Genomic DNA, 27329 nt, shown 5'->3' with positions numbered 1-27329 from the left:
TCCTATGAAAAGGGGCAGCTGGGCCGCTGACCCTCCAGTCCCCTCTCATTAGCCACACAGTCGTCCTCCAACCGGACACCAAGCCTTCCAGTGCCAAGTCTGGAGGCCAAGAAGGCAAAAGGGAGGCTTTGAGAAAAAAATAGCCAGATTAAAAAAAAAAAATCTGCCAAAGAGCTAAAAAAAAAAAAAAAAAAAAAAGAAAAAAACAAATCAGCTATAGATAGCTTACTTTAGTTTTGGGGATTTCTTGTTTGTTTAGTTTTTTGTTTTTTAAGTGACAACCACTCAGGGGACTGGGAGAGAGGTTTTGCTTTAAAAGATTGAGGGGCTGTCTCCTCTAATGAGAGGTACTTGAAAATTATGGATCAGTCCCAGGTCAGTAATTTCTGTCAAGTTCAGGGCAGCCGGAGGTCAGAGGCCCCGGCAGAACACAAATCCGTGCAAGCCATCCTTGGCGAACGAGCTGAGCCCTAAGCTCTGATGTGGAAGGTTCGTAGTTTAAGTCATTAACGAGGGTGACAGTCTCTCCTGAGACACCTGGTCCACTACGTTGTTATTCTGCTACTGGCTCTAATTTCTCTGTGGTCCAAAAATGGATGGAGCGAGGACACAGGGCCTGACCCTTCCTGCTGACACATGCTGCGTTTTCAAAGAACATCCAAGCTCAGGCTTAGGAAACACACTTCCTGCCTCCCTGGGAGGTCTGAGGTGGCACGAAGAGGAATGACCATGTCGGGTGAGCGGCGGTGGGGGCGGGGATCGACTGCTCTCCCAGGGGCTGGAGGATGCCATCCTCCTCGGACAAGGAGGACTCAGGATGGTTAAGACACTGGCCCAACGAGTCCCAGCTACCTCACACACAAAACCAGACCTGGGATCCTCGTCTCGGTCCACTGACTCTTGGGCTCTTTGAGACTTACCGGGGCCGAAGGAAAGACCATCATGCAAGCCTTTGGAAAATGAGAGTCAGGGCTGCTGGGAGGCTCAGTCCGTTGAGCGTCTGCCTTTGGCTCAGGTCATGATCCCAGGGTCCTGGGATCGAGTCCTGCATCGGGCTCCTTGCTCAGCGGGGAGCCTGCTTCTCCCTCTCCCTCTGCTTGCTGCTCCCCCTGCTTGTGCTCTCTCTCTCTCTGTCAAATAAATACATAAATAAAATCTTAAAAAAATACAGGAAGGAGCTGTGAACATTCATGCACAAGTTGTCATGAGGACACGTGTTTTCCTTTCTCTTGGTGAGATTCTGGGGAGTGGAATCGCTGGGGCTTATGGGAACTCTATGTTTAGCCTTTTGAGGGAACTGCCATGAGGTTTTCCAACGTGGCCGCACCGTTTTGTGTTCTCATAGCAACGTAGGAGGGTTCTAGTTTCTCCGCATCCTCGCCAACACTTGTTACTGTCTGGTGTTTTGGTCCTAGCCGTCCCAGCTAGTGGAAGGAAGTGGCGTCTCGCCGAGGTCTGATTTGTGTTTCCCTGGTGGCTCCTGCTGTCGGGCTCCCTTCATGGGCGTATCGGCCGTTTGCGGATCTTCTTCGGAAAACATCGATTCAATCCTTGGCCCATTTAAAAATCGATTATTTATCTTTTCATGACTGAGTTGTAAGGACAATATTTGTATTCATAGAGACAAGTCCCTTATCAGAGATATGATTTGCAAATATTTGTTCCTATTCTGTGGGTTGTCTTTCCTCTTTCTTAGTATCATTTGAAGCATCAGGGTTTTTCATTTTGATGAAATCCAACCTACCTGTTTTCCTGTAGTGGGTTATATTTTATTTCCTCTTACACACATATCATATGAACGCACCACAAGAAGAAGGACTTCCTTCGCAATTTGCTTACACAGCCCCTCCAAGGCAGGGACGGGGAGCAGGCTCCATTTCCCATTTCATATCAGCTCGAATAGACTGATGGTGGCTGTCCTGTTATAAAATATTCCCAGGCTGCATTGAAGCTCGTGCGAAAGAGTGCAGGGATCAGGTGGCAAGGTCTGTCAGGGGCATGGGGGGGAGAGGGTGCCATGTTTTTACTCTAACAGATGACAAGAAAGTCTCTTCTATTGGAGATGAATAAAGACTCAGAATCCCCAGGAAAAGACATCCATGTGCTCATCTGCCCTTAACTCCGTCTCCTTCTTCAGGTCCCCTTGGGTCACCCTCACCTGGGACGGCCAGGGGGTCCAGGAGTCCCCTGGGGTCACCCTCACCTGGGATGGCCAGGGGGTCCAGCAGTCCCCTGGGGTCACCCTCACCTGGGACGGCCAGGGGGTCTGTGAGCGAGGGGAGGGCACAGTGACAGAAAGGGATGAGGTGGCGAGGCCAGCAGGAGGCTGGCAAAGGAGCCAGCATGGACTCCCTGGAGTCTTGTGAATACAGAGCGGCCCCAGTGCAGCACTGGGCGCGGACATAGAGTGAGGACTGACCAGCGCCGCTGTTGTCCCATGGGGGGGGGGGCGAATAATACATGCCACTTTTTTTTGAGTGGTTCTGCTTTTAAAAACCATTAAATCTTTATGTGGAATGCAAAGCAGGGGGAGGAAGCTTGAGGGCAACGGCCTTAAAGGGGCCTGTAAGAGAGGCACAAGTTCCTCCCGACGAAACCTGAAGTACATGGGGTGCCTAGCTGGCTCAGTCAGTAGCGCGTACGGCTCTTGATCATGGGGTCGTGAGTTCGAGCCCCACGTTGGGTGTGGAGTTTGCTTAAATAAACTTAAAAAAAAAATTAAAATAAAACAATAAAGTGTGGCCCGAAGACTGTCCCTAGCAGCAAGTCTGGCTCCCATCCTCCTTTTGCCCAGCACATCCGGGCTGCTGGGGTCAGCCAGTCTCGGGGAGGCTCCACGGAGGCTCCATCCGGGAGGCCTGGAAGCCTTCGCTCGCATCATCTGTCATTTCGGCTCTGCCTCTCGGCGTCTCTTTGAAACAGCTCAGCCCAAGAAGAATGTCACGCTGGAAGCTGTCGTGCGGGAACCAGATGCGGGGCAGGGAGAGAAGGACCCCTTCCTGTTCCCCGTCTCCACCGCGGAGCCCCCACCCAGCGCGTGTACGCACATACACACACGCACACACAGACACACGCACGTGCACACACACGCACACACCCCAGGATGCAAATGATAACCGCAGAGCCATCACTTGTGAAGCTTGACAGAAAATAACGAGAAGCACTAAATCTTTTATAAGGTCACCACTCGCCTTAGCCGAGCAGCTGTCAAACAAGAAAAGAATTTAGCGCCAGAGCCACGAAACTTCCATCGGCTCATTAAGCCCAACAGGGCCCGGCCTGGCGTGGCGGAGGAGACGCGGGCCTTCCGTTTTGTGTCAGTAATTTGCGGCGGAGGAGGCAAGAAGAAACACCAGCGCCAAAGGGGCCTGGGGGGCGGCTGGGGAATCGTTAGCGCGCCAGGAGCGGCCTCGGCTCCTAATTGGAAGCATTGGGCATTATCAACCGAGGATTTGCCTCCGCTCCCTGACAGCTCGTGGGCCCAAAATGATCGCCCACTTGTCAGTGTAAAAGACCATTAAAAACAAGCCATTTTGATTTAATTGGAGGCGGTGCACCGTGGGGCCAGGTGAGGAGGCTCGTCAGCCCCGCTCACCCAGGCTGACGCCTCTCTCCCTCCGAGACGGGGCCGGGGGGAGGCGAGTCTGTGTGCCTTCCAGACTCTTCGCCTTTCAAAAACTGTCTGAGCCAGGCGTGAATGGGAGACAGAACGGGCCTTCACAGCAGCGGTGGGGGCTGTTTTCAATGGGGTTGTCAACAAATGTGGTGACAGGCGGAGCTGCGGGGGGGGGGGGGGGGCTGTTCTTTTCAGAGCCCAGACGATGGGAGTCTGCTCGGCGCTATTCTTTGGGGAGGTGGCCGTCAGGCGTCCAGCTGCCAATGGGAGATGGGATATTCCGTCGGGGTGCTAAGCCCGCTCTCCCCACTCAGAAACATCTAAGGATAGGATCCGGACGGTCATGGTAGACCGAGCTTCAGTGGACAGCAGGACCCTGTCTTTTATTTTAAGCTCAAGTAAGAGCCAAGGAGGGAGTTGGTGAAGGAGGTGTGTGGCCGAGGCCCTTCGAGGAGCCTGTGAATGGACGCCCCCCAGCCCCTCGGGCTGGCGTCCCAGTCACGCTCCCCCAACGGAGGCCATGGTGCCGTGCCTGGCTGACAATTCCACATCATCTCCGTCAGAAGAGGCCTACTTGCTATAAATATTAACGCAGGTGCACAGTGGGCTCTCCCACCAGCGTGGGGGCCTCCAAGCACGTGGAGCAGCTATCTGTGTGTAGCTTTTGAATCCGAGTGTAGACTCCCTGATGCCAGGGACTGTATGTTCTGCATGTAAGTGCTGGGTATCGTGAACGCCGTGGGTACTTGATAAATATTAATTGGGGCTCACAGATCTCAGAGAGGTCTACAGATTTGTATATTAATCTCACCCCCGTCCCACAAGCAGTGACCTCATTTGCTGCCTACTGCTCATCCGACGAGACAAGGCTTGCGGGAGCACAAGGTGCTGGAGGGGCGTCTTTGGGAGCGCGAGGGGGAGACACACCAGCCGATCCCCTCCTAAACCTCCGCTGTTCGTTTTGTTGAAGGATCAGGCTGGGAGGAGACACCGGATCCCCAGCGAGCATCAAATTCCAGAGCTCCAAATTTTGCTGCTGGTTTAAGACAATAGGGATTCCTTAATTACTTTCTCTGGAAATTTACCTGACAGTGCTTTCTCAGGTAGTGCAAGGTGGTTATCTGGGCGCTCGGTTCCTTGGTTGACAGAGTCTTTGATTTTGTGCTTGGTTGCAAATTAAGTCCTTTGCTGAGCCGTCCGCACCGTGCCCGGCGGTGCCTTATCGCTTATTCATACCGGCTGTTGAACGACTCCTGTGCTTCCACTGGGAAGCTGGAGACACACTCAGATATTTGGTGTCCATGGCCCATTGGGTTGGGGTGTTCATGGTGAGGTTTGGTGTCTTTCCCCTTTTTCCTTATTGAAATAATGAGCAGGAAGAATTGGGGGGGCGGGTAACTCTTAAGAAGAAATGGAACCTTTCTGTGGTTGACGGGGCTGACCCTGTCAGTTCATAAATAGGAATGGAGTTAAGTGTCCTCAGCTAGACAGCAGGGATATTATGCCATAATCTGGACACTGTTCTGGGGAAAGAGTGACAGACAGGAGACTTCAAAGTCTTGGGGTTTACTTGACTGCTAGGGGCACTCCGTAGACACTAAACAAATCTTGGCTAGATGGCTAGGTGAATGAATGGATGGATGGACAGATGGACAGATGGACAGATGGATGGATGAACATAAGGACGGATGGATGGATGGATGGATGGATGGACAGATGGGTGGATGGACAGATGGATGGATAGATGAACAGAGTGGTGAATGGGTAGACAGAGGAGAAGATGGATGAATTCACATTGATTCTTGTATTAAGTGATTCAAGTGACACTGACCAGAGTCTCACAAACATATAGGAGACAGTTCAAGCTGACAAATCTTTTTTTTTTTTTTTTAAGATTTTAGTTATTTATGGGGCGCCTGGGTGGCACAGCGGTTAAGCATCTGACTTCGGCTCAGGGCGTGATCCCGGCGTTATGGGATCGAGCCCCACGTCAGGCTCCTCCGCTATGAGCCTGCTTCTTCCTCTCCCACTCCCCCTGCTTGTGTTCCCTCTCTCGCTGGCTGTCTCTGTCTCTGTCGAATAAATAAATAAAATCTTAAAAAGAAAAGATTTTAGTTATTTATTTGAGAGAGAGAGAGTGCAAGCAGGGGAGAAGCAGAGGAGGAGGGAGAAAGGATCTGAAGCAGACTCTGAGCTGAGTGCAAAGCCCGACATGGGGCTCAATCTCATGACCCTGAGATCATGACCTGAGCTGAAACCAAGACTCAGACACCCAACTGACTGAGCCACCCAGGCACCTCAAGTTGACAAATGTTCTGTGACTGTGGATAAAGGTAGAGAACACAACACTGAGTGGCAAAGGTCATGGCACCTGGGCAGTCCACTGTCACTGCCACATAGCGCCCCACCTCTGACATTCAAAGCTCGGTACCCGGAGGAACCATCAAGAATCTAGGCATCAGAGCAGAGACAGTATCTGCAGGGCTGACACTTGGAAGGGGGCAGGTGATTCTGTGAAAGGAGACAGATTTTGGCTGAACTTGAGAAAGAAATGGCTGTGCACGATGTTGTGTCCCCTGAACGTTCCTGCGTTGAAGCCTGGCCCCCAGTGTGATGGCATTTGGGGTGGGGCCTTAGGGAGTGATGAGATTCAGACGAGGTCATGAGGGCGGCCTCCACGGTGGGATTAGTGCCCTTCTAAGAAGAGGCACTGCAGAGCTCGCTTGCTCTCTCTCTGAGCAGTGTGAGGACACAGCGGGGAGGTGCCTCCTGCAAGCCAGGGAGAGTCTCACCAGAACCCCACCCCGCAGGCACCCTGATCTCAGGCTTGCAGCCATGAGAACTAAGAAATCCACGCCTGCCACGTAAGCCACCTACTCTACGCTGTTCCGTTATGGCAGCCTGAGCAGATTAAGACAGAAGTTTGTAATCCTCGGGGCTGTTGAACAGATGAGAGCCTGCCTCCTGCAGGCATGTTTCCGTTGGAAGGCCCAGCATGCTTCAGAGCACACATATGGGGGTGCACCCACATGGCAGATACACGTTTTAAACATCCCTGTGCAGAGCAGACGACATTGGCCAGGGACTTCCAGGAGCTTCTTGCTGAAAATGCAGACTTGGGGGCGCCCAGGTAGATCAGTCGTTGAGCGTCTGCCTTCGGCTCAGGTCATGATCTCAGGGTCCTGGGATCGAGCCCCGCATGGGGCTCCCTGCTCAGTGGGAGCCTGCTTCTCCCTCTCCCTCTGCTGCTCCCCCTGCTCATGCACTCTCGTGCTTTCTCTCTCTCTGTCAAATCAATCAATCGATCAATCAATCAATCTTAAAAAAAGAAAATGCAGGCTTGGAGGCTACCCCAGACCCACTAGAATGGATCCTGGGTGGCGCTCTGGAATCTGCATATTTTTTAGAGAGAGAGAGACTGTGAGCAGAGTTGGGGGAGGGGCAGAGGGAGAGCGAGTCCTGAGCAGACTCCACACTCAGCACAGAGCCCATCTCGGGGCTCGATCTCACAACCCCAAGATCATGACCTGAGCCAAAATCAAAAGCCGGATGCTCAACGGACTGAGCCCCACCCAGGCGCCCCCAGAATCTGCATTTTAAAGCTCTCCTCCGAGGACCCCAGCCACAGCCCAGTTGGAGTCCTGTGCGTCTGTAGGAGTTGACACCAAAGCCCCATCCAATGCAGAGGTTGTGTTGCTCCATGACCATCCCCTGGCCAGGCTCGGGCCAGGCGCCTCCCGCACACGACCGCGCTTGCCTTCTGTTCCTGTCCCCACTTCACAGGTGCAGGGGCCGAGGCTCAGCCCTCCCGCCAGGCGCCGTCTCTGCCTCTCGCCTTTTCCCGCGCCAGGCCTGCGATCAATGGCCTCTTTCCTTTTTGGCCTTGGGGCCAAATTGCAATTTAAAAGATGCTCAGGGGTTTTATCAAGGTCTGAAGGCTTTCAGGGCAGTGGGAAGTTTTGTTTATTGCAAGGGCTGGCCACAACCCTCTGGACACCTATAAAACCCCAGTTCCTGATCGCCCTTCACTCTCCTTCCCGGGTCCTGTGTTTAGCCCCCAACTGACCCCTGACCTCAGTTTCAGGTCCATAGTATTTATCGGCTCCACCAAGGCCTGCGGCCTGGAGCAGCCGGCCAGAGGGCCCGAGCCTCCACACTGCCACTCGTTAGCGGTGGACCTGGGGCACATGACTTTAGGCCTCCCACCACAGTCCCTCCACCTCCGAGACAGCACGGCTCTTCTCGGCCACAGAGGGCTATTGGGAGCATTGGCACAAAATGGGACTGTTCCTCAAAGCACCTGAGAGGAGCTCCGGATGTGTGAGCTCTGAGTGTTGTCATTGTCGCTGCCTCTGGGAGCGCTGCCTCCCAGAAACTTCTCGGACACGCTTCCCTTTGCTTGTCCAGCCGCTGGACGGGGTCACACTGCCTGCATTCTTTTGTGCGATGTAACACAACGTTTCCCAGGACCTCTTTGAGGAGAGGAGGGGAAGAGGCCAGCAAACACCCCCATCTTCTTACTTTCTCCCCGACACATGCTCTCTGTCTCCAGCAGACTCTGCCTCTCTGAGGGACACTGCAGGAGTCCCAGGGGGTCCACTCTGCTGCTTGCTTTCGGCTTTGAGACACAAGGATACCAGCCTCTTGGTTCGTCTTGCCCACAACTTTTGGCAAAGCTCAGTTTACCCGAGCAAATCATTTGACGTTGTTTATTGCTGGACCCTGCTGCTGGCCACGTGCTCGACAGCTCTGGATCCTGTCCTGGTGACAGCATGGGTGCCCGGTGACAGAGGCGGATGCGTGGGGACACGTGGCAGTGAGGCACTTGGAGGTTAGCCCCAAGTCCTGCTCAAGCTGGGAGATTCCCTTTAGATCACCAAGTACTGCTCTCTTGGGGAAGAGCTGGGAGAAGAAACTGGAGACCCCCAAAGTCCCATCGACTCCCCCAAATTCAAGGTGGGATTCTAGGTATCTCTAGAGGTTAGAAATGTATACTTGATGCCAAAACAAGCTGTCTTGTCTATTTTCTGGTTGATTTTCAACACAAAATTTGAGATGTTTTTGCCCCCTGGTGGGGGAGAAGAGCTTTCTGTAGAGAACGGAGAGTTCCCAGGCACCGAAGTGTTAAGGGGACAGTCAGGCTAGGGTCCCCAGTTAGAAGCACCAGCTCCCACCTCTCTGGGCCCCTGGCATCTCCCTCTGTGACCTGGGAACCCAGACTCGTCCCGCCGTTCCAGGAACTTTGCCGCTGTCCCCCCCCCCTCCCGCCGCCCCTTCCCCCTTGTTCCTGTCCCCAGAGCTTCAGCTCTGGCTCTCGGTGACTTGCCAGTATCGAGCAGCAATGTCACCTCATGAGCAGGTGCCTAAAAATTCTGTCCCTCCAAGGTGCCGGATTATGTAAAACCAATTAAGCCCCCGCTTTGATCTCTCCAGCGAGGCAGTTCTTCTGCATACTGATGGGATTTCTAATGGGGCATCCGTACTTAGGGAAGAAATGTCAGCTGCATCAGGACCTCTGCATCCTCTGAATCACTCTTCCTAGTGCCTTGTTCCAGCGTGTGACACATTCCATCCCGGCGCTCGGTGCCCGACGCAGCAACATGGGATGATTCTTATTCCAACGCGAAAGAGAGACAGGATTCTTAAAATACCTCACTGGTGTGGGGACCTCGGGGAGGGGCAGCGGATCTGGTACCTGTCCTTCCTGTGCCTGGAAGGAGTGACTTTGGGGCTGAACACACCTGTCCGGAGAAGGGCTCCTATTTCACCGGCCCCTTGGAGCCCTTTGGAGAGGTGGCGGCCGCTGGGTGGACAGGCTCCGAGCCCGCTCTGGGGGTTTAACAGAGAGTTAACTTTCCAGCCAGCTATGATTTGTAAGGGAGCTTAAAGGTGGGGAAGAAAATCCTTTTCTTAGATTCAGCAGCTTTCACTAATCAGCTGCATTTCTGGGTGTCACTGCTTGGCTGACTGCTGATTTTTTTTCCCGCCGTCTCCGGTTCTATTAGGGAGCCAGGGGCCCAGGAGACCCTGGCAGGGTTAGTCTTCCGCAAAGAGAGGAGTCTGATCCCAGCATTCAGAGCACAAGAGCTTGTAAATCAAACTGTTAGCTTAATAGCTTGGGCCATTATTCTAAAGCAGTGGGGCTGAAACCAAAAGCCAAATGAAAATATAGTCAATTTGTTCATACTTTAGTGACTGAATGACTATGTAATGTCAGTGGGTATTGGCACTGGGGAAGACAGACAGGTCTGTCAGGGGAGAGGCGCAGTGTTCGGCGTGAGGGGTGACCTCGAGATGCTTGGGCAAACCTCCCTCCAAAATGGGTTTGGGATCTCCAATTATAACACGGACTTGGCCATCGAGAGCCAGACTCAGGGAGCCAGCCGCCATCACTGCTGGGAGAGCGCTGGCCTCTGATCTCTGTGCCTGATGGAAACCCAGAGCAAGAAACCAAGCGTGGCCAACGGCACTGGAGGGCCTGTGAGTTCAGGAGGGACTGCGCTGAAGGGGGCTTGAGCCCTGGGACAAGTGCCCAAAGAAGGATGTAGTCTCCCTACCCTTCAAACACATTAAAAAAAAAATAGCCTTACTGGTTTTGTAAAAGTCATATACTCACTGTAAAAATTCAAACAACGCAGAAAAGAGCATCAGAGAGAGTCAAACTCAGCCTCACTGCACCCCAGGGGTCACCACTGCTGCCACCTGGGGACCCCTCCCTCTGGACGTCTGCCCTTGAGCACAGACACCTGTGCACATGTGTGGGCGCCTCGATCCCAACGGCGTCCCACAGCATGGGTTCCTTCCCCAAGTATGGGTTAGGAACGTGGCAGTAAGTAGAGTGAGGTCGTTATTTTCAGTGGCTGTGTACTCTTTCTCAGGACGATCTGTTGTCCGTGCAAAGTCAGTGCGGGATCTCTCAGCTCGGACTGAACACTCCGCAAGGGCACGTCCGGGCTTACCCCACTGTGGGGGTGCCGCCGTAAATCCTTGGGACCACTCCCCCCCCGATATTTGTCTTTGGGCTGTTACCACTGGCACTCTTTGTAAAGAAGGTTAAACCGTTTGTTTTTCTTGGTTTAATATCAGGCGGCCATAGCGTGTGCGGTTCGGACTGGGTCACTTTTGAGAACCGAAGGTGTCACTGTTCACAATCCCACCTCCCAAGAGGCGAGCCTGGATTCTGGCCCCTGCCTGGAAAGCCCGAGCAGGGTTCTGCGGAGGGCAGGTGAGCAGGTGGGCCAGCCTGCCTCAGGGTCATGTTGATGGGGGTGAGGTTATGCGGCTCGCCCCCAGCCCCCACGTCTGGCTGCCAACTAAGGTTGGGGTCTCCCTACCATTTCAGGCTTCGAGGCCTGGACACCATGGGGTGGAGCTGCTCCAGACTTCCCCGTCTAGCTGTCCACCCCTCTGTCCATCTACCCACAGCAGCATAACACCGGCACGGAGAACAGGGCTTGGCACAAAGATGCTGAACGTGATTGGGGAATGAATGAGGGAAGGAATGAATGATCACCAGGCCCATGCCCGTAGAGTCCAGGCGCCCTGCTGAACGTATACGTGTGTCCTCATTGAATCCTCCTGCTAGCCCAATTTTCAGAAGACGGAGCAGGGACTTGGACCGGTAAAGCCATGTGACAGGTAGGGAGTGACAGGGTCTCCATGTGACCCAGTTCCGGCTGACCCTGAGTCATGCGCACACACAGACATAGCAGGTGGGTTCCCTCCTCCCTCCCCGCAGCCCCCGGCACGTTCATGAAGGGCACGAGCCCCATTGCCACTGGGCACAGAGGGTGTCAGCTCCCCTGGCACTTCACTCCGGGTTTGGGGTTCGCCACCGCCAAGAGCCTCCAGCCCCCTCCCACAGGGCTCCTTGAGCCGTGAACCTGGGATCGTGAGCCTTTGGCTGGAGGAGACCCTTAAGAACAGTGCTACCCTCACTTTCAGATGAGGAAACTGAGGCCCAGAGAGCCTCTGCTGGAGGCACGGCATACATGTCCCAGCCACGCACGAGCTGTGGACTGACCCTCTCTCTGGGCCCCGGCCACCCGTGGCAATGCTGGTGGCACAGAGCAGAATGGGCGCTGGAGTCCCAGGCAGCCCTGAGGCTGACGGCGACGCCCATGGAGGGTGCAGTCCCCGGTGGGCTCAGACCCCGCTGGGCGCCCGCGGGGTGCCGGGGTGGGGCGGAGGTGGGTGGCCCCGGGGCTGGGGGTGACCCCCTGCGGGCAGGCCACGCGGTGCAGGAAGCCAGCCTGCTCCGCGTTGACCCAGCGCAAGGAGCAGGCCGCCGCGCCCCTCCCTGCTGCTTTTCCTTGTGAGAGGTGTTTAATTATTTCTGACAGGGTTCAGCGTCGACATCTGTTCACGAGCGGGGAGAGTCCATTTAGGTTATCCATCACTGTGACAGGTTCAACTTTTTTGGAAGCGCTTTTCCCTTTCATAATGCGGCTGGGTGGCGAGGGGGGGCCGGTGGCTGGGCACAGACACGAGGCACAGACAAAGACCCTCCTGGGGCTCTGTGCGGGACGCTGTGTCCCCCCCTCGCCGCCACCGCCGCCGCACTGGCCCTCCTGAGCCCGGACCCGGTCAGGGCTGCCAGGATGGGGGACGCCAGGATGGTCAGGTGGGAAGGGGCTTTCAGGGGGTCTGTGAAAGGCTTTTTAATTCTTCCGCCATTCTGTGCTGTACTGGTCATTCATTTGTTCATTCATTCATCTCCTCCTTCATTCATGCTTCCTGCAGACATTCACTGACCGCTCACTGGGTGCGGGGCTCTGGGGACACTGTGGGGGTCACAACAGGCATGGTCCTTAGGGGCTCCCATTTTGCTGCGGAAGATGGACAACTAATTGCCCAATTAACTAATTAATTGCAATGCGGAGGCATACTGTGGGGGGAGAAAGGAACCCTGCTGGGCTGAAGAGGGTTCCTCTCCACCTGCCCCAGAAGTGAGGGAAGGATCCGCAGGGGACCCAGGCTACCGTGGCCCTGGATTGAATCTGAGACCCTTTCCTACAAGGGCATCGAGTTCCACATCAGTTGAATGGGGACATCCTTTCTACAAAATAACGCATGTCGAGTGCTTGGTGAGCAGTGAGAGCTAACGAACACTTCCAGTTGGTAGGATTCCCCGGAACGGGGGTCCAAATGCAACCATAAAAGCATCACTCTGGAGGGCTAGGGTCTCCACTGGGCTGACCACAGTGGCTCCAGGGACAAGCCTGGCTCTGAGAGTCCTACAGAGGAACTTCCAGAAACCCATGAACAACTCCAAAAAGACAAAAAGCGCCCTGTGAATCCTGGGGCTGGCATGTTGATTGTTTCTCGTTGTTTCTGTGGCACGGTGGGTATAGTGTGTGGGGGCTTGGAACCCATGGTCAGAGGAACCAGGCTTCCAGGCCCCACCAGCCCGCTCACTGGGGGAGGACAGCTCGAACTCTGCTTCCCCTCTGTGCCACGGAGCAGTGGGGGTGGGGTGGGGTTCTCGCTCTGAAGATGAAGTGCTAATGCACGGGGGTGACTTCGCTCCGTGCCCGGCACCGAATAAAAGGGTGGCATTCACAGGTCGCCTCCTGTTGCTCCGGACCATATTTCAGTGACGGCGATCTAGAATGGGGGAGCTCAGCACAGCTGAGTCCAAGCCCCTCTTCTGAAAATAGAAACTGGTTCGTTCCTGTCCGACTCTGGGCCAGGCACCGTGGGGACACCGGCGTGGGAGACATGCCCTCCCGATACAGGAGAGTCGGGGTGTGGATTGGTCCTTTTCTTGCTCCTCCAGCCCAAGACCTCCTGAGCCCTCCTTTGCCCCCTGCCTCTGTAGCTCCGGGCAGATCGTAACTCGAAGCGGAGTGGCGGGGGTGGGGGGTGACGCCGCAGAGCTGAGTGCTGGGGAGGGCATCTTGCACTCGTGGAGCTCTGGGTGCCCATCCCTCCCCTGGCAGCATCCCAGGGAAAATGAGAGAGAAAACTCAGAGCAAAAAGAGCAAAGGAGGAAAGACAACAGAGGAGGGGGCCAGGAAGGAAGCTGTGGGGAGGGGGGGAGGAACGTCGTTAAAAAGGCAGGAAATTGGGGGAGACAGAGAAACCAGAGCTGAGCCACGCCGCCAGGCCAGGCTGGAGGAGCTACAAAGTGACGGGGCAGGGACTCCGGCACCTCCTGCTCGGAGCCCGGTCACGTTCGTGTGTGGGGTGATGCGGGCTGACGGGCGGCGGCGAATGGTCACTGACATATGCTGACGGAGGCCACTTGGGCAGGACGCAAGGGGCCGCGTCGGGGGGCAAGCAGGCTTCTCCGCGAAGCGCGGCAGCTTGTTCGATTGCATTAGGCTCAGGAAGGCACTGGCCCCTTCATTGTCCAAATTACAGTTTAACTCAATACCGCGGGTGGGCTGCGCTGGCCAGGAACGTTGCTTTGTCCAGCTGTCTTTGGGGTCAGGTGTGTCCCTGTGGCCCCCTAGAAAAGTTCGCTGGGCATGCCGAGTTGGGCATGCAGGGCTCCCCTCCCACTCAGAAGCTGCTGTCCCCCAATCTCCCGGTTCCCCTCCTCTGGACAGGGCCCCCGGCTCTCACATTGCTCTTCCCCTGCTAAAAGGCACTAAAGATGGATCCCACTCCAGGTGCCACAGGGCTACGTGGTCTAATGACAGCAGTTCAGTTCTGACGCTGGAGCACGGCAGGGGCTAGATCACTCTGGGTGCTTGCTATCCCCCTACGGCAGCCCCTAGTAGATATTTGCTCCCCTATCCCCAGGAACACCACCCTGCAAGGAGGCTTAGCGCTGGTGGCGTGGGGCTGTCCTCCCCCTCAAGTCTCCACGGCAGGATGCGGTGCAGCCATGACCCCATCAGTGGTGGACCGACGGCCCAGGTTTGGCACAAGGCTTCCCGTCTGTGGAATGAGGATGGCAGCAGCCCCCACTCCAGTAGGTGCGAAGAATCAGTGAGATAATATAACAATAATATAATATTTGCTGTGATTATGCCAACCGGTGGCTAGAAGCCCACAGCATTTCACCGTCTAGAGGACAGGTAAAGACCGGGCAGAGGGAGCGGCGTCCACCCCAGGTGTGGGAAGGGGCATTTGGAGGCGAGACTGACCTTCTGGAAGTGAGGCATATGCCAGAGGGCATCCGGCTTCCCTGGCGGCTTATACTTTCTCAGCTGACTGCTCCGGGTCTCATACAGCTTCCCCAGGATCACCTGCGGGCCAGAGAGATGCAGAGGTGAGGTGGTCTCCTGGGTCCCAGAGGAGCCTGAGCTATGATGAAGGGAAGCGAGCACAAAGGGTTGGGCTTCCTGGTATGGCAGGCCCACAGGTCACATTCCTCCTGCCTCCAGCCCTTCTCCGAGGCTGACTTCCTGGCACCTGCTCTCTGGGCCACTGCTCAGTGGACCACGGTGTGGGACCACCCCGTGCCACGAGTATGTTGTTCTGTTTCTGGTTTGGCCCCAGGACTCACAGCGTTGCTCTATACAGAGGTAACTTTCCCAGGATCTGATCCGGCTTGAGCTTTGGGGATCCTCGTGGCACACGGTCCCTGCTAAGGTCCTGGAGGGGCCCTATTCGTGTGCTGTGTTTCTCTAAAATTTCTAATAGTCATATGTTTTGTTGTGTACTTTCTCTTTTCTTTCTTTTCTTTTTCATGGAGTATAGTTGACACACAATGTTAGGTTAGTTTCGAGTGGACAACTTAGTGATTCGACAAGTCTGTATGTTTTGCTGTGCTCGCCAAAGTGTGGCTGCCATCTGTCACCATACGACCCTATTACAGCACCATTGACTACATTCCCTGGGTGGTATCTTTTATCCCTGGGACTTACTCATTCCATCACTGGAAGCCTATGTGTCCCGCTCCCCTTCAGTAGGTCCTCCAATGTGTAGAAATTTTAGGACTCTGCAAAATCCGCGTCTGCCCTGGGTTCTGCCACAATAAAACTGACCGGAAAGTAGCTGAAGATGCCACCACCCCACCGAACCCCTTTCATTGGCTTATTTTATCCATCATTTACATTAACTTCATTGTGTCTGCGGATAACTTAGAAGCCCATTGGATCAGCCGTCTTCTCTGCTTTCTAGAAGAGTTCTGCAACTATCCGAGAACCAGAGATGCTATCCAGCCGAGAGTTACCAAGCCTGCCTTCAGAATTGGAGGAAGAGGGTGCAGGCACCCCCATTTCACCTTTCTGAGTGGAAATGGATCTCCCCGCTGGAAATGGGTCTGCAATGCATGACAGACAGGGTTGGTTACTGTAGGATTTGCTGAGTTCAGCACTGAGCGGGGGTGGGGGGGCAAGATGACGACTCACTACACGGAAGCTGTTGGCTGAGAATTTCATTTGAGGGCACCACCATCAAAAACCAGGACATCCTTAGCTGCTGGAGAGACACGCTTCCCCTTGGATGGTGGCAACTTGACCTTGCAGACCAGCCATCTTATCAACCCCAGACCCTAGCCCCAGTGTTTGTGGGTCTGGGTGTTCCAAGCTGTTAGACAACATACAGCCACAGAGAATCTTGAAACAGGAAGAGAACCCTGCAGTTGGTTCCACAAGTGTTCTCTGAGGGCCTGCTATGCGCTAGTCATGGCACGGGGGGCCCTCAGTTAATCTGATCCTTTCTTTCCCCAGTGAGGGAACTGAGGCCCCAACTAAGTTCCCAGCCAGTGCTTGGGGTGGAGCCACTCCCATTAGTGGGGTGCTGTGCTCAACAGGGAGGGGCACTGGCATTGTCTCTAGAGTCAGAAGATATGTCCTCGGGAGCTCCGTTTTCCATGGATTTGTGGCAATCTGAGTTGCCGTGAAATTGCTTCTAATTAAAAAACACGACCGAACTGGAGCTGTAAAGCGGTTTGTAGTGGCAGGGCTCCCTCTGAAACCGGTCGTTACCATAGTGAGTGGACCGTTTCTGAGCCATTAACAAATAAACTAGTCATGGGCTGCTTTTAAAATGTTATTACAACACTCTGCTTTTTAATGAGCTGGTGTCTCCTTCTCTATCAACGCCGAGGACAGCGGGAGGGGCCATGGCGGCCGGCCACGGGCACGGGGAGACCGGCACCCTCTGTCCCTCACTGCCACTCCTGGCCTGTCCCAAAGGCGCCAGGATCCTTGGTAACACTCTTCCGCTCCCCAGTTTGGTTCTAGAACATCTTTGCCCTGTTGCTGAACTCCAGGCTTTCCCGTAATTCTCAGGGGTGGAACCTCGCCATCCAGAAGACCCGAGACGCTGGGGCTGCACACACACCCGCGTCCAGGCCTGGCTCCGATGCCCTTGTCAGTCGCTTAATCCCTCTGAGCCTATGTTTGCCCGTATGAAAATGGAACAAGCGAGACGACCTGATGAGATCCCAGCCTCATGGGGTGCTCAGGAGCTGGAATGCGGGAACACGGGTGCGTGCTCAACCCAGCTCCCTGCCCAGAGCATGGCACAGGGGCAGCCCTGGCTGGACTGCTGCACCAACCAGACACGTGAAAATCGTGCTTCTCGTGAAATCTGTGTAGCGCTATGCGCACGTCCGTCTGGACTGACTGCAGCTCAGACCGTTAGCAACTGGCAGCGCGGAGACACGGTTCTGTCGTCAGCTTCAATTTCCCTGTGTGGGCACCACCTCTCCGAGGCTGTCTCCATGCCCAGGAAATAGGAATAATGCCCACCCCGGGGGCTTTGGTCAAACATAAATGAAACAATGTAGGTGATGTGCAGGCCGGGTTTAGCACGGGGCCTCGTCACTACTCGGAAACAAAATGTACCCCGAAGTGTCACAAAGTATGCTCTGTATGGCAGCCTGCCTTCTTAGCCTTTTCCTTAGCACAGGGCACGGTTCTGTCTCGGCCGCGTCAGGGTAGTTGAAAATCAGATTTCTGGATGTGTGGCGTCGTGTGGAGGTTTGCGGGAAGGAGTCCCCGGGGTGGAGTCGGAGCCCTGGGTTCGGCTCCAGCCTCCAAGGCACACGGGGCCCCGGCCAGAATCTTCCACTCTCGGGGCCTGAGCAGGGGTTCAGTGCGATCATCACCAGACCTTTTAGCGCAGCACCTAGCAGCTTGTGCACAAATGATGGTCTCAAAGCTTTGTAGGGCCAGCCCCTCCCTCGGCTCCCATCCCAAACGGGGAGCCACTCTGGAGTGGGGGATGCATTTACCTTGTGCTTTTTCTCCAGTTTAATGGCTTTCTGGGTGTCCTTCTGCTCCTGCACCCAAAGCTGCTGGTAGCGGTGCTGCAGCAGGTCAAAGAAGGGGGTGGAAGGCCTGCAGGCAGGAAGCGGGAGAGGCTTGAGGTCTTGGAAGGGCAGCCGCATTCTCTCCACCAAGGACGCCCACCTGACCTTCAGGCAGCACGCTGGGAGATGGTGACAAAGACTCTCCCCAAGAGCAGACCTTAGACGGGCTCCTTGGAACCCTCGTTCCAGCTAGACCTTGCCCTTGGGCCTTGTCTTTGGTCCACTGAAGCCAGTCTTCATGAAGCATCTCTGACGTCAATCCCCCATCCCACCCCCCATCGGTATCTGATCACCTTGGCCTGTCTTTTCCAAGAATCCCACCAGGTCGGTTCAGCAAGCATCGCCCTGCCCTCTCTGCATCCTTCCCTGACCCCCACCCCCTGCTCCCAGGCTATGAGTCCTCACCCGTGCTGTGTTCATACTGGAGCCCCTGCTGTACTAAGTCTGTCTCCTTGTGCAGTAGCACTGCAGGAAATCATTACTGCCTCTGGTTTCTGCCTCTAGTTCTCCTTGACAAGGGTCTCCAGCCTGGGAGAGCACTTACTCTGTGCGGCGTGTTTTGTATGCCGCACCCCTTTGCAACACTGTCAGGTGCTTACCATCCTTATCCCCGTCCCAAGGCATTGGGGAGCGGCAAATGAGACCTGCCCAGAGTAGCTGAATAGGTGACAGGTGACAAGGGCAAGTTCTTCATAGAAGAACCAGAGCTAATGATTGAAGGAGGAAGTGATGGAGCCGAGGGGAAGGGAATCACTAGGGTGCCGCTCACAGCGAAAGAACAGATGGAGGCAATAATCGTCAGTGGCTGCTAAGGCCATTCAGCAGAGAGCTGGTGGGAGACTTTACAATGCGTGGGGCAGGTGAAACAAAAGACCCATTTCTTTATTGTGGGAAAATATATACATAGCATACAATTTACCCACACGATCACCATTTCTGAAAGTGACAAGCAGACATATGCGCCCAAAGTGAGACAGTGGGAGGTACGCAGTACCATCCACCAAATACTCTTTGGGAAGAGAAACCAAAGGACCCCGACGGTCATCAGACTTCTAGATATAAGCACTGTCAAATCGAAATACAGCGCGAGTCACCACGTAACGAGAATTTTTCTAGGAACAACTTGAAAAAGGAACAGGTGGAATTAGCTTTACTAATATATCTTATCCATCTCATTACTAATATAGTTTATTGATCTAATCTAGCCAAAATATTGTCACGCCAACATATAATCCTTTTAAGATATTCATGGGGTGTTCGGAAGATTCAGTTTCGAAATTTCAATTTAAATTAGTCAAAATTAAATAAGAAGGTAAATTTAGCTCCTCAGTGGCACCAGCCGCGTTGCAAGGGCTCAGTAGCCACGTGTAGCCAGTGCCGCCGCATCAGACACACAGCTGTCGGCCTGCCCGCCACGCCTCGCAGGAAGCGCAGGGCCTGGGGAGCGTGCCACGCCCCACCCGCGAGGATGTGGAGTGCCGCGTGCGGGACGTTCTGCAGGACAAGGGACTCGAGCACTTCAGCAAACAAAGGCCCGGTGGGAAGGGAGGAGGAGGAGGTGAAGTAGATTATGGTGACCTAAGACATGCACCCGCCAGGTGCCATCCGTGGACCTCACTCCGATTCTGAGTCAAGCAAACCATCAGTGGGAAGGTATGTTTTGGGAAAGTGAACACTAGCTGAGGTTTGGAAGTTATTTAAGTGTTTCTGTTGGGGATGCATATAGAAGGGCTTGTGGATGGAATGATTGGTTGTTTACAATTTGCTTTAAAAAGGAGCTTCTGCAAACAATAAAATATGATAAAGTAGAGTGAAAACAGACGGCAGGGCACGTCGGTAATGGCTGGGGCTGTGTGATGGGGGCTGGCCGCGGGCGTGTATCATAGTGTCTGCTATACTTTCGTGCGTGTTCGAAATTTTTCATCCTAAGCAAAAAGAAAAAAGAAGAGGAAACAGCGAACCAGGCTTATTGCTTTCCCCTGTCATGTCTTTCTGACCTTGCTTTTGATGGTCCAGTCCTAGCCCGCTTTTCTGCCTCTCACGTCTTATTATTTCCTCACTTCCCTGGGCCAGAGAGTCTCGGATTGTTTGGGTGCATAAGAATCACGTGGGCTCAACCCCCCAGTGGTTCTGAGTTAGGAGTGGGAGGGCGGCCCGAGAAATCACATTTTCAGCAAATAGAGTTCTGATACAGGGGTGTGGCCCTCCAAGTGATGTTTCCATCCTCTTCCCTAGATCCTGTCAGTATGACTTTGTTTGGAAAAAAGGGCTCTTGCAGAGATAGTCCGTTTAAGGATCTCGAGATGGATTAATAACTCTGCAGATGCTTTTTAGGGTAGGCCCTGAATCCAGTGACAAGTGTCCTCATACGAGAAACAGAGAAGAGAGGCACAGGGGGGAGAGGAGGAGGCCCGAGGGGCGGGGGGACCAAAGATGACAGCACAGTGATGGGGCCATAAGCCAAGCATACCTGGAGGCAGGAAGAGGCGGGCGGGTTTCTCCACTAAAGCCTCCAGAGGGGGCTCGGCCCTGCCTCCATCTTGCAAACTTCTGGCCTCCAGAACCGTGAAAGAATACGTGTCTGTGGCTTTAAGTCACCAAGTGGTAATTGGTGATGGGGTGGGCTCCCAGGGGAGCTAATACACAGGTGGGCAAACACCAGTAGGAACCGCCCTGTGGATGACGTCTAGAGTAGGTCCTGAGACTGGAAATCAGAGTCTTTCACAGCCGAAGGAACCACAGAGCAGCGTTTTGCACCTGGCGTGTGTGCATGGGTCGCCTGGGGATCTCGTTACGGGCACATTCTGGGTCAGTGGGTGTGGAGTGGTCACAGGTGTTGTGGCCCAGGACCCACACTTTGAGGCTTAAGACTTGGCCCCAGGGGTCTTAGCCCCCGAAGTCCCGAGAGTTGTGGACAGTAACTTCTGAGCAGGGGTCTGCGGGAGGAACCACAGCTTTTCTCATTGCACTTCTAGAAATGCAAGCACCCCAGGAAAGGCTCCAGTGTTCCCCGGTGACCTTATCTCACAAACCAGGGAATGCAGAAATGGCAGTATTAAGAAGAGATGAACCTTGAGCGTCTCTGGCTTAGTGTGTTTTTGTTTGTGGTTTTTTAGAGAGAGGGACAGAGGGAGAGAGAGAATTTTAAGTAGGCTCCACATCCAGCACGGAGCCCACCACCGGGCTCGATCTCGTGACCCTGAGATCAAGACCTGAGCTGAAACCAAGGGTCAGATGCTTAACTGACTGAGCCTCCCAGGCGCCCCTCTGGCTTTGTGTTTGATTTGGCCTGCACGGCAGGCTTAACAGACTTCGAAATTGTCATCAACAGTTAAAAGTTGGGAAATTCTACATTACAAACCACTTTTCCAGGCTGTCTTGAAAATATGCAAGTTCTGACCATGTGGCGTGTATGTAGCAACTACTGGCTGGAACCGCGTGTCACCTGTCACCTCGCCGCACCCCTCTCCCTTCCCTGTTGCCCCTTGACCCGACTAGCTCCGCTCCCTGCGGGACCCCTACAGGCTTTGAGACTTTGTGGCTCCAGAGTTGGACGTAGAGTCGGACAGGAACCTAAACAACCACCCTGTGCCCCCTCCGTCCTCCTGGTGTGGACTGACACCCCAGCAGGCAGACTTCCTGGGCCTGGGCTGAGCGTGGACTCTATTTGAGCTTGGAAATGCCACTTGAGCTCAGAGGTCTCTTTACAGAGCAGCCTGCAGTGCGTCTACAAACAGTGGCTCTTTGTTTTCCGGTTCTCTTACCCCTGTGGTGACTTTTATTGCTTAATTATTACACGCCCCATGCTTCTGAGCAGCCTAATTTATGGCCATGCTTTCTAATGACATGAGATGCGTACCCTCACAGTATCTACCCCAAGAGGCCATTCACAACAGAAGAGCTGTCTTCCCAGCAGCCCCCATTGCATACATCACCAAGAGCCTCACTTCGAGGCCCTTCTGCAGCCTGGGCTGACCGGCTTTGTGTCCTGCTCCGGCCACGGGTTATTACCTGGAGACAGGCAGGGAGGGGCTGGGAGCGGGAGAACAGCTGAGAAGCCTTGGGAGTCACGGCAGCCCCAGCCCGGCTGGCTGAGGGAGATCTGGCAGGTTCTGCCCATTTCTGCTCTGGCTCATTAACTTAGATAAAAGGGGGGGGGCTTGTCGGGACATAAATCGGATCACATCGTCCTTTCCTGTTTTAACCCTAAGCCTAGACTCCAGGCCATGGGCCCCCAAGCCTTTTCCCCCCACCTGGCTCACTCTCAGCTTCTCCTGGTCTCAGCCGTGGGGTCGCCTCCCCAGAGAGCCTGCCTGCCAGGTGCCTGCCACGCACAAGTGCCCCGGGTCATTGGCTTGTCACTGGCCTCGGCCTCTGGATGCCAACACCACCAGGGCAGGAATGATCCGAGTCCAATGTGAGCCGGCACAGCGCCACTCTCGGCAATCACGTGTCGTTGAAAAAGAGGGAAGGCGAGTCAGAGAAAGAAAGGGTATTGTACGTTAGGCTACTTGGAAGGTATAATAAAGGCCGTAAGTTGATGGACGTGGCCGCCCGATGGACAAAGGATAGTCTCAACAGGGAGGCACAGAAATGACTGGACATCGTGGGCAAAAACCCACAAAACAGCTCTCGACCGAAGTCTCATACCTTCCACAAGAGTGAACTCAAAATGGATCATGGATTTCAATATAAATGGAAACCGATTAAACTTTCCGAAGAAAACGCAGGAGAAAATCTTTAGGAGCTCAAGCCAGGCTCCGTGCTGGCTTCTTAGACTTGGCACCAAAAGCATGATCCGTAAGAAAAAACAAAGGTGATAACTCGGACTTCCTCAAAATGAAGAACTTTCGCTCTGTGGAAGGTCCTCTCTAGAAGATGAAAAGACCAGCTACCCAGGCAGGGAAGCGGTCCCTGCAAACCACACATCTGGCCAAGCGCTCCTCCCTAGAATGCGTGGGGATCTCTCAGACTCAACGCGGGAAGCAAACCATTTAGAAAGACATGAAGAGGCGTTTCGTTGGAGGAAGTTCAGATGACCCATAAGGACAGGAGAACATCGGCCACATCCCGGCCATCAGAGACACACCAGTTAAGACCCCGATGACGTTCCACTACACACCTGTTCCCACAGAAATGAGAGATAGCAGATGCGGGCAAGGAGGCAGAGAAACCGAGCCTCCCCTACGTTGCTGGTGGGAATGGGAACTAGCACAGCCGCTCTGGGAAACAGCGCGGCAAGTTCTTAAAAACCTAAACATACGGGGCCGCCTGGCTGGCTCAGTCTGTAGAGCATGCGACTCTTGATCTTGAGGTCGTGAGTTCGAGCCCCACGCCGGGTGTAGAGATGACTTAAAAATAAAATCTTAAAACAAAAAATCAAAGAACCACTAAACGTACACTTGCCATACGGCCCAGCAGCTATATTCCTGGGCGTTTATTCCAGAGAAACGGGAGCTTACATGTATTCAAAAACCTGTGCACGGATGCTTGTAGCAGCTTTATTTGTTATAGCCCTGAACTGGGCACAACCCGAATACCCTCCAGTGGATAAACGGGTAGGTGACCCGGGGTCCGTGCACATGTGCCGCTCTGCTCAGCAGAGAAAAGGATCAGGCTGTCGGAACACACAACTTGGGTGGATCTCAAGGCCATGGTGCCGAGTGGACATGGACAATTGCAAAAGGTCGCCTTCTCTGTGATCTCATGCACTCACATTGTGGAACTTTCCGGGCATTAGGGAGTGGGGGGCGTCACTGCGGGGTAGGTGAGGGAGATCTTTGAGGTGGTGGGGCAGTTCTGTCTCTCGACTGTGCTACACAGATCTGCACCCCCCCCCCCCCCCGAGCGCGTGTGGAAGCAATCAGGTCTGTGTGTCGTTCCAACGCCACGGCTTTAGTTTTGACCTTGCAGGTCGCTGTGTAAGATTTTATCCCTGGGGAGAGCTGCGTGAAGAGAACACAGGAGCTCTCTGTACCCTCTCTACAACTTCCTGTGAGTCCAGAGTTCTTTCAGAGCACAGTATTGTTACAGTGCAATCAAGCATGTTAGAGGAAAGGCTGGAACAGGTTCCTTCCTCCTTTATGGGAAAGTATCGTAAAACTCCTGTCGCGCAAAGAGGCAAACGAAGAGTGTGGGGGCCCCGCAATGTCGGGCAGAGTTGAAGACAGGGTTTGTCGGACAGTGTTTTCAAGCCTGAGTCTTCTGTAATTTGTGGTCTGTGGTACGCGTCAGCTTACTTACATTTGTAATCTGTCCACTTTTCTTGGTCTAATGAGGTGTTAAGTTTTGAGCCCAAATTTGTATTCATGATTTTGAATTCTTTTGCTCAAAGAGGGCCCCAAACTTGAATACGTTCCCAGTTGTACAAAACCTGGAGCTGCCCCCGAGTGCAAGTAAGATCTTATTTTAATTGTAAGAGGATAGTATGTATAACTTTCTGCTAATGCATGTGAAAACCCAAACAAAATGGGTGATTGCACTAGGGCAATATAAAAGCTCAAAGTTGATCGAAGCGTAAGACGTTAACAGAGCCTTGAGCACTGGGCCCGGGGATCCGAACACATCAGCTCTCACAACCTCGCCTTAGACAGTATTCCAGGGCCTTCCAGATTGTTCCTAAGAAAGCTTCCCAAATCATTTTTTAAAGCATGTTTTTAAAGATTTTGTCTATTCATTTGAGGGGGAGAGAGAGCGAGAGCACAAGCAGGGGAAAGGCAGGCAGAGGGAGAGGGAGAAGCAGTCTCCCTGCTGAGCAGGGAGCCCGGATGCAGGGCTCGATCCCAGGACCCTGGGATCATGACCTGAGCTGAAAGCAGACGCTTAACCATCTGAGCCACTCAGGCTCCCTGAAAGCTTCCCAAATCAATTATCACCCCAAACTAACTGGGGCCTTGCTGTCAGCCCTCCACCAGCCCCCGAGCCTAGGGGGAGGTGAGTGGGTCACTCAGGGCAGCTCAATCCCTGCCCCTTCCCACTGAGCTTCCAGCCAGGGGGGAGAGAAACTTTTCTCCCAGTGAAGCCAGAGGTTTTGATTCTTACATCCGGCTGGACATCTTAACTAGCGCCCTGGAATGTCTCTTGTGCTGGATGTGAGCAGAAAAACCGAGGTCATCTGAGATTTCACCAGGGAAAGGAGCCAAGGAAGAAGCTGACCCTCAGAGCAGGTTTGAACAGAACATGGGATGTTCTAGAATTCCCCTGTGGCTCCCACTGGTTCACTATGCCGGTCATAGTTACAAAAGTGACAGCATCTTTAGTAGGAAATATTATACAGCTGCCAAAAAGAATGGAGTGGCCATATGTGTAATGGCCCAGAAAGATCTCCGAGACCTCTGTAAAATGTGAAAACACAAGTCCGGGGGAGAAAGAGCCGTACACGTACACCTGCATCCACACAGGTGTGGACAGGTGGAGAAAAGCCTGGAAGGAAGCCTGCCGACGATGGCCCCGGGCTTGGAGGGCAGGCACAGGGCGTGGGGCAAGAGAGCCCATCCCCTCTGGTCTGCTTACTGGTTATAGGACTCTTTTGCAATGAATAAAACAAAAAACAAGACAGGAAGGATGGAAGGAGGGAGGGAGGGAAAGAGGAGGAAAGGAAGGGAGGGAAGGAGGGAGGGAATTCCAAGTCTGAGAGGTCCTGTGATCCAGCTGGGACCACCCAGCCAGTGATGGGGGTAACAGATCCAAGCCCCCCAGTCCCCACCCCTGAGAACATCAGACCAGAGCTCACAGCAGCTCCCCACAAGCAGCCGAGGGTGCCCAGACCTTCAGGGTCAGAGCCCAGCCCTGCCTGGTTGCCGTCAGGGAGTTTTATTAGCATTTTCCCAGGTACTCGGCCCTTCAAGCGAGCATCTTCCAGAGGCATTTCCTTGTTTTCTCCTGCAACTCCTTTTTGCTGCTACCTTAAAACATGTTCAGCTTTTTTTCTTTTGAAACAAGTGTGATTCGTTATAATAATAATAATTTTAAAAAGGGCATCTTTCTCCCACCCCAAAATGAATGATTTTTGCCACGGGCGCAGGAGCCGCTGTGGTCACAATTACAGCTATCCTATCTGCAGCTTACATTTAAGAAGCTGGAGGGGGTGCGCACTTAATTATTTATCCTCACTAAATGAGGTGGGAGAGGTGGGAGTGGGGAAGCCAAAGCCCAGAGAGGTCAAATGGCTGATCCAGGGTCACACAGCACATTCCACCAGCAAAGCCTGGACTCCTACCCTCGGGCTACAGCCACGAGCATGCCAATCGATTTATACCGAGACTGGAGTCTGCCAGGGAGCCAACTGCAGACGGAGGCCAGACCCAGGGGGCCTGGCTGCTCTCAGATAGGACCCCCGACCTTCCCAGACACTTGCTCTCTCACCAGGCTCTGTAACAGCGCCCAGCCCGGGTCCACACAGGAGCCGAGGCTTTTTCAACAATGCACATCTGATCCTATCTTCTCAACACCCACTCTTGCCTTCTCATTGCCCTCGCAGCGTTTTCAAGGGCTCTGTGCGCTCTCCCGGACCACATCCTGCCTCCTCCCAGACCAGTACCCACTGGGATACCCCGTTTCATCTTCCAGTCTCAGCTTAAATGAGACGCCCCCACCACCACCGACTCGCTCCACCATCCCTCCTGAGACCTCCCATAGCTCTGCAGGAGACTTTGCTGTCCCTGCACTTTGCACCCATAAAAGTCTTTTTGACGTTTTTTACAGCAACTAGTTCAGTGCCCACCTGTCCCAGCTCTAAGCTCCGTGGAACAGGGGTCAAGGCTGGATTGTTCTCTGTGCACCTCCCAGCCTGGACAGCCAGCCTGCGTTTAGTAAGTAAGCCCAGTGGCTCCAGATCCCACTCCCTCTCCCTAGAAGGAACCCCCTCCCTGAGGATAGCTTTCCGCCTGCACTGCAATGTCCAAGAGGAGGTCTTTGGAAGAAATTAGCTTTTCCTAGTGATGGGGGCACTTCCATGCTGCAGAAAAGGTGCAGATACAGAAGTCCTGGATCCCAAAACGGGCAGCGATGGTGGTCCTCCCAGAACAGAGGGCCCGGTCAGGACAGGTGGCACAGGGCAGCAGCCCCTCCCTGAGGATGTTTAGTCTAGAGGCCTCTGGCTGGGGGAGGGAGGTGGTGCTCTGAGAGCCCGCCCGGCGGGGGGAATCTGGGACTCTCAGACCCATTCCCTATGAATCTTAAAAACCACTGGAAAGCGATTGGGGCTTGTGAAAACCTGTGCTTCCACATGATATTGGAGGGGTCCCCAGAGCACAGGGATTGGGACGTGAGGGTGGGGGTGGCTCGGAAGCTCTTCAAAGAGCAGAGAGGAGCAGGGGGCTGGCCATGCGCGAGCGTCTAGGGAGGGGGTCCTGGGCCAGGAAGGCAGGAGGCATGGAACCAGGTCCACCCTGGAGCTGGGGAGCTTGGTCCTGGCGGGGGTCCTCCTGGAGGCAGGGAGAGGACTGTCTGCAAAGGGGTTCTGGGGACTTTGGGGGTCATGGAAATGTGCTGTATTTT

General features: G+C 54.1%; 1 protein-coding gene across 1 annotated transcript in view; it reads right to left on the bottom strand.

The window, feature by feature from the left end:
* CFAP77 (cilia and flagella associated protein 77) overlaps nt 1-27329 on the bottom strand; it is a 124888-nt gene that overhangs the window by 9942 nt on the left and 87617 nt on the right. The window contains exons 4-5 of the mRNA XM_026514244.4: nt 17754-17859; nt 14713-14814 (exon numbers count right to left, since the gene is read on the bottom strand). Coding sequence (XP_026370029.1) covers nt 14713-14814; nt 17754-17859 — 208 coding nt within the window. The remainder of the gene's footprint in view (nt 1-14712; nt 14815-17753; nt 17860-27329) is intronic.

The sequence above is a fragment of the Ursus arctos genome, unplaced genomic scaffold, assembly GCF_023065955.2.
Source record: "Ursus arctos isolate Adak ecotype North America unplaced genomic scaffold, UrsArc2.0 scaffold_18, whole genome shotgun sequence".
Taxonomy (NCBI): Eukaryota; Metazoa; Chordata; class Mammalia; order Carnivora; family Ursidae; genus Ursus; species Ursus arctos.
The sequence above is the reverse complement of the archived record's forward strand: the minus strand, read 5'-3'. Positions and strand labels throughout refer to the sequence as shown.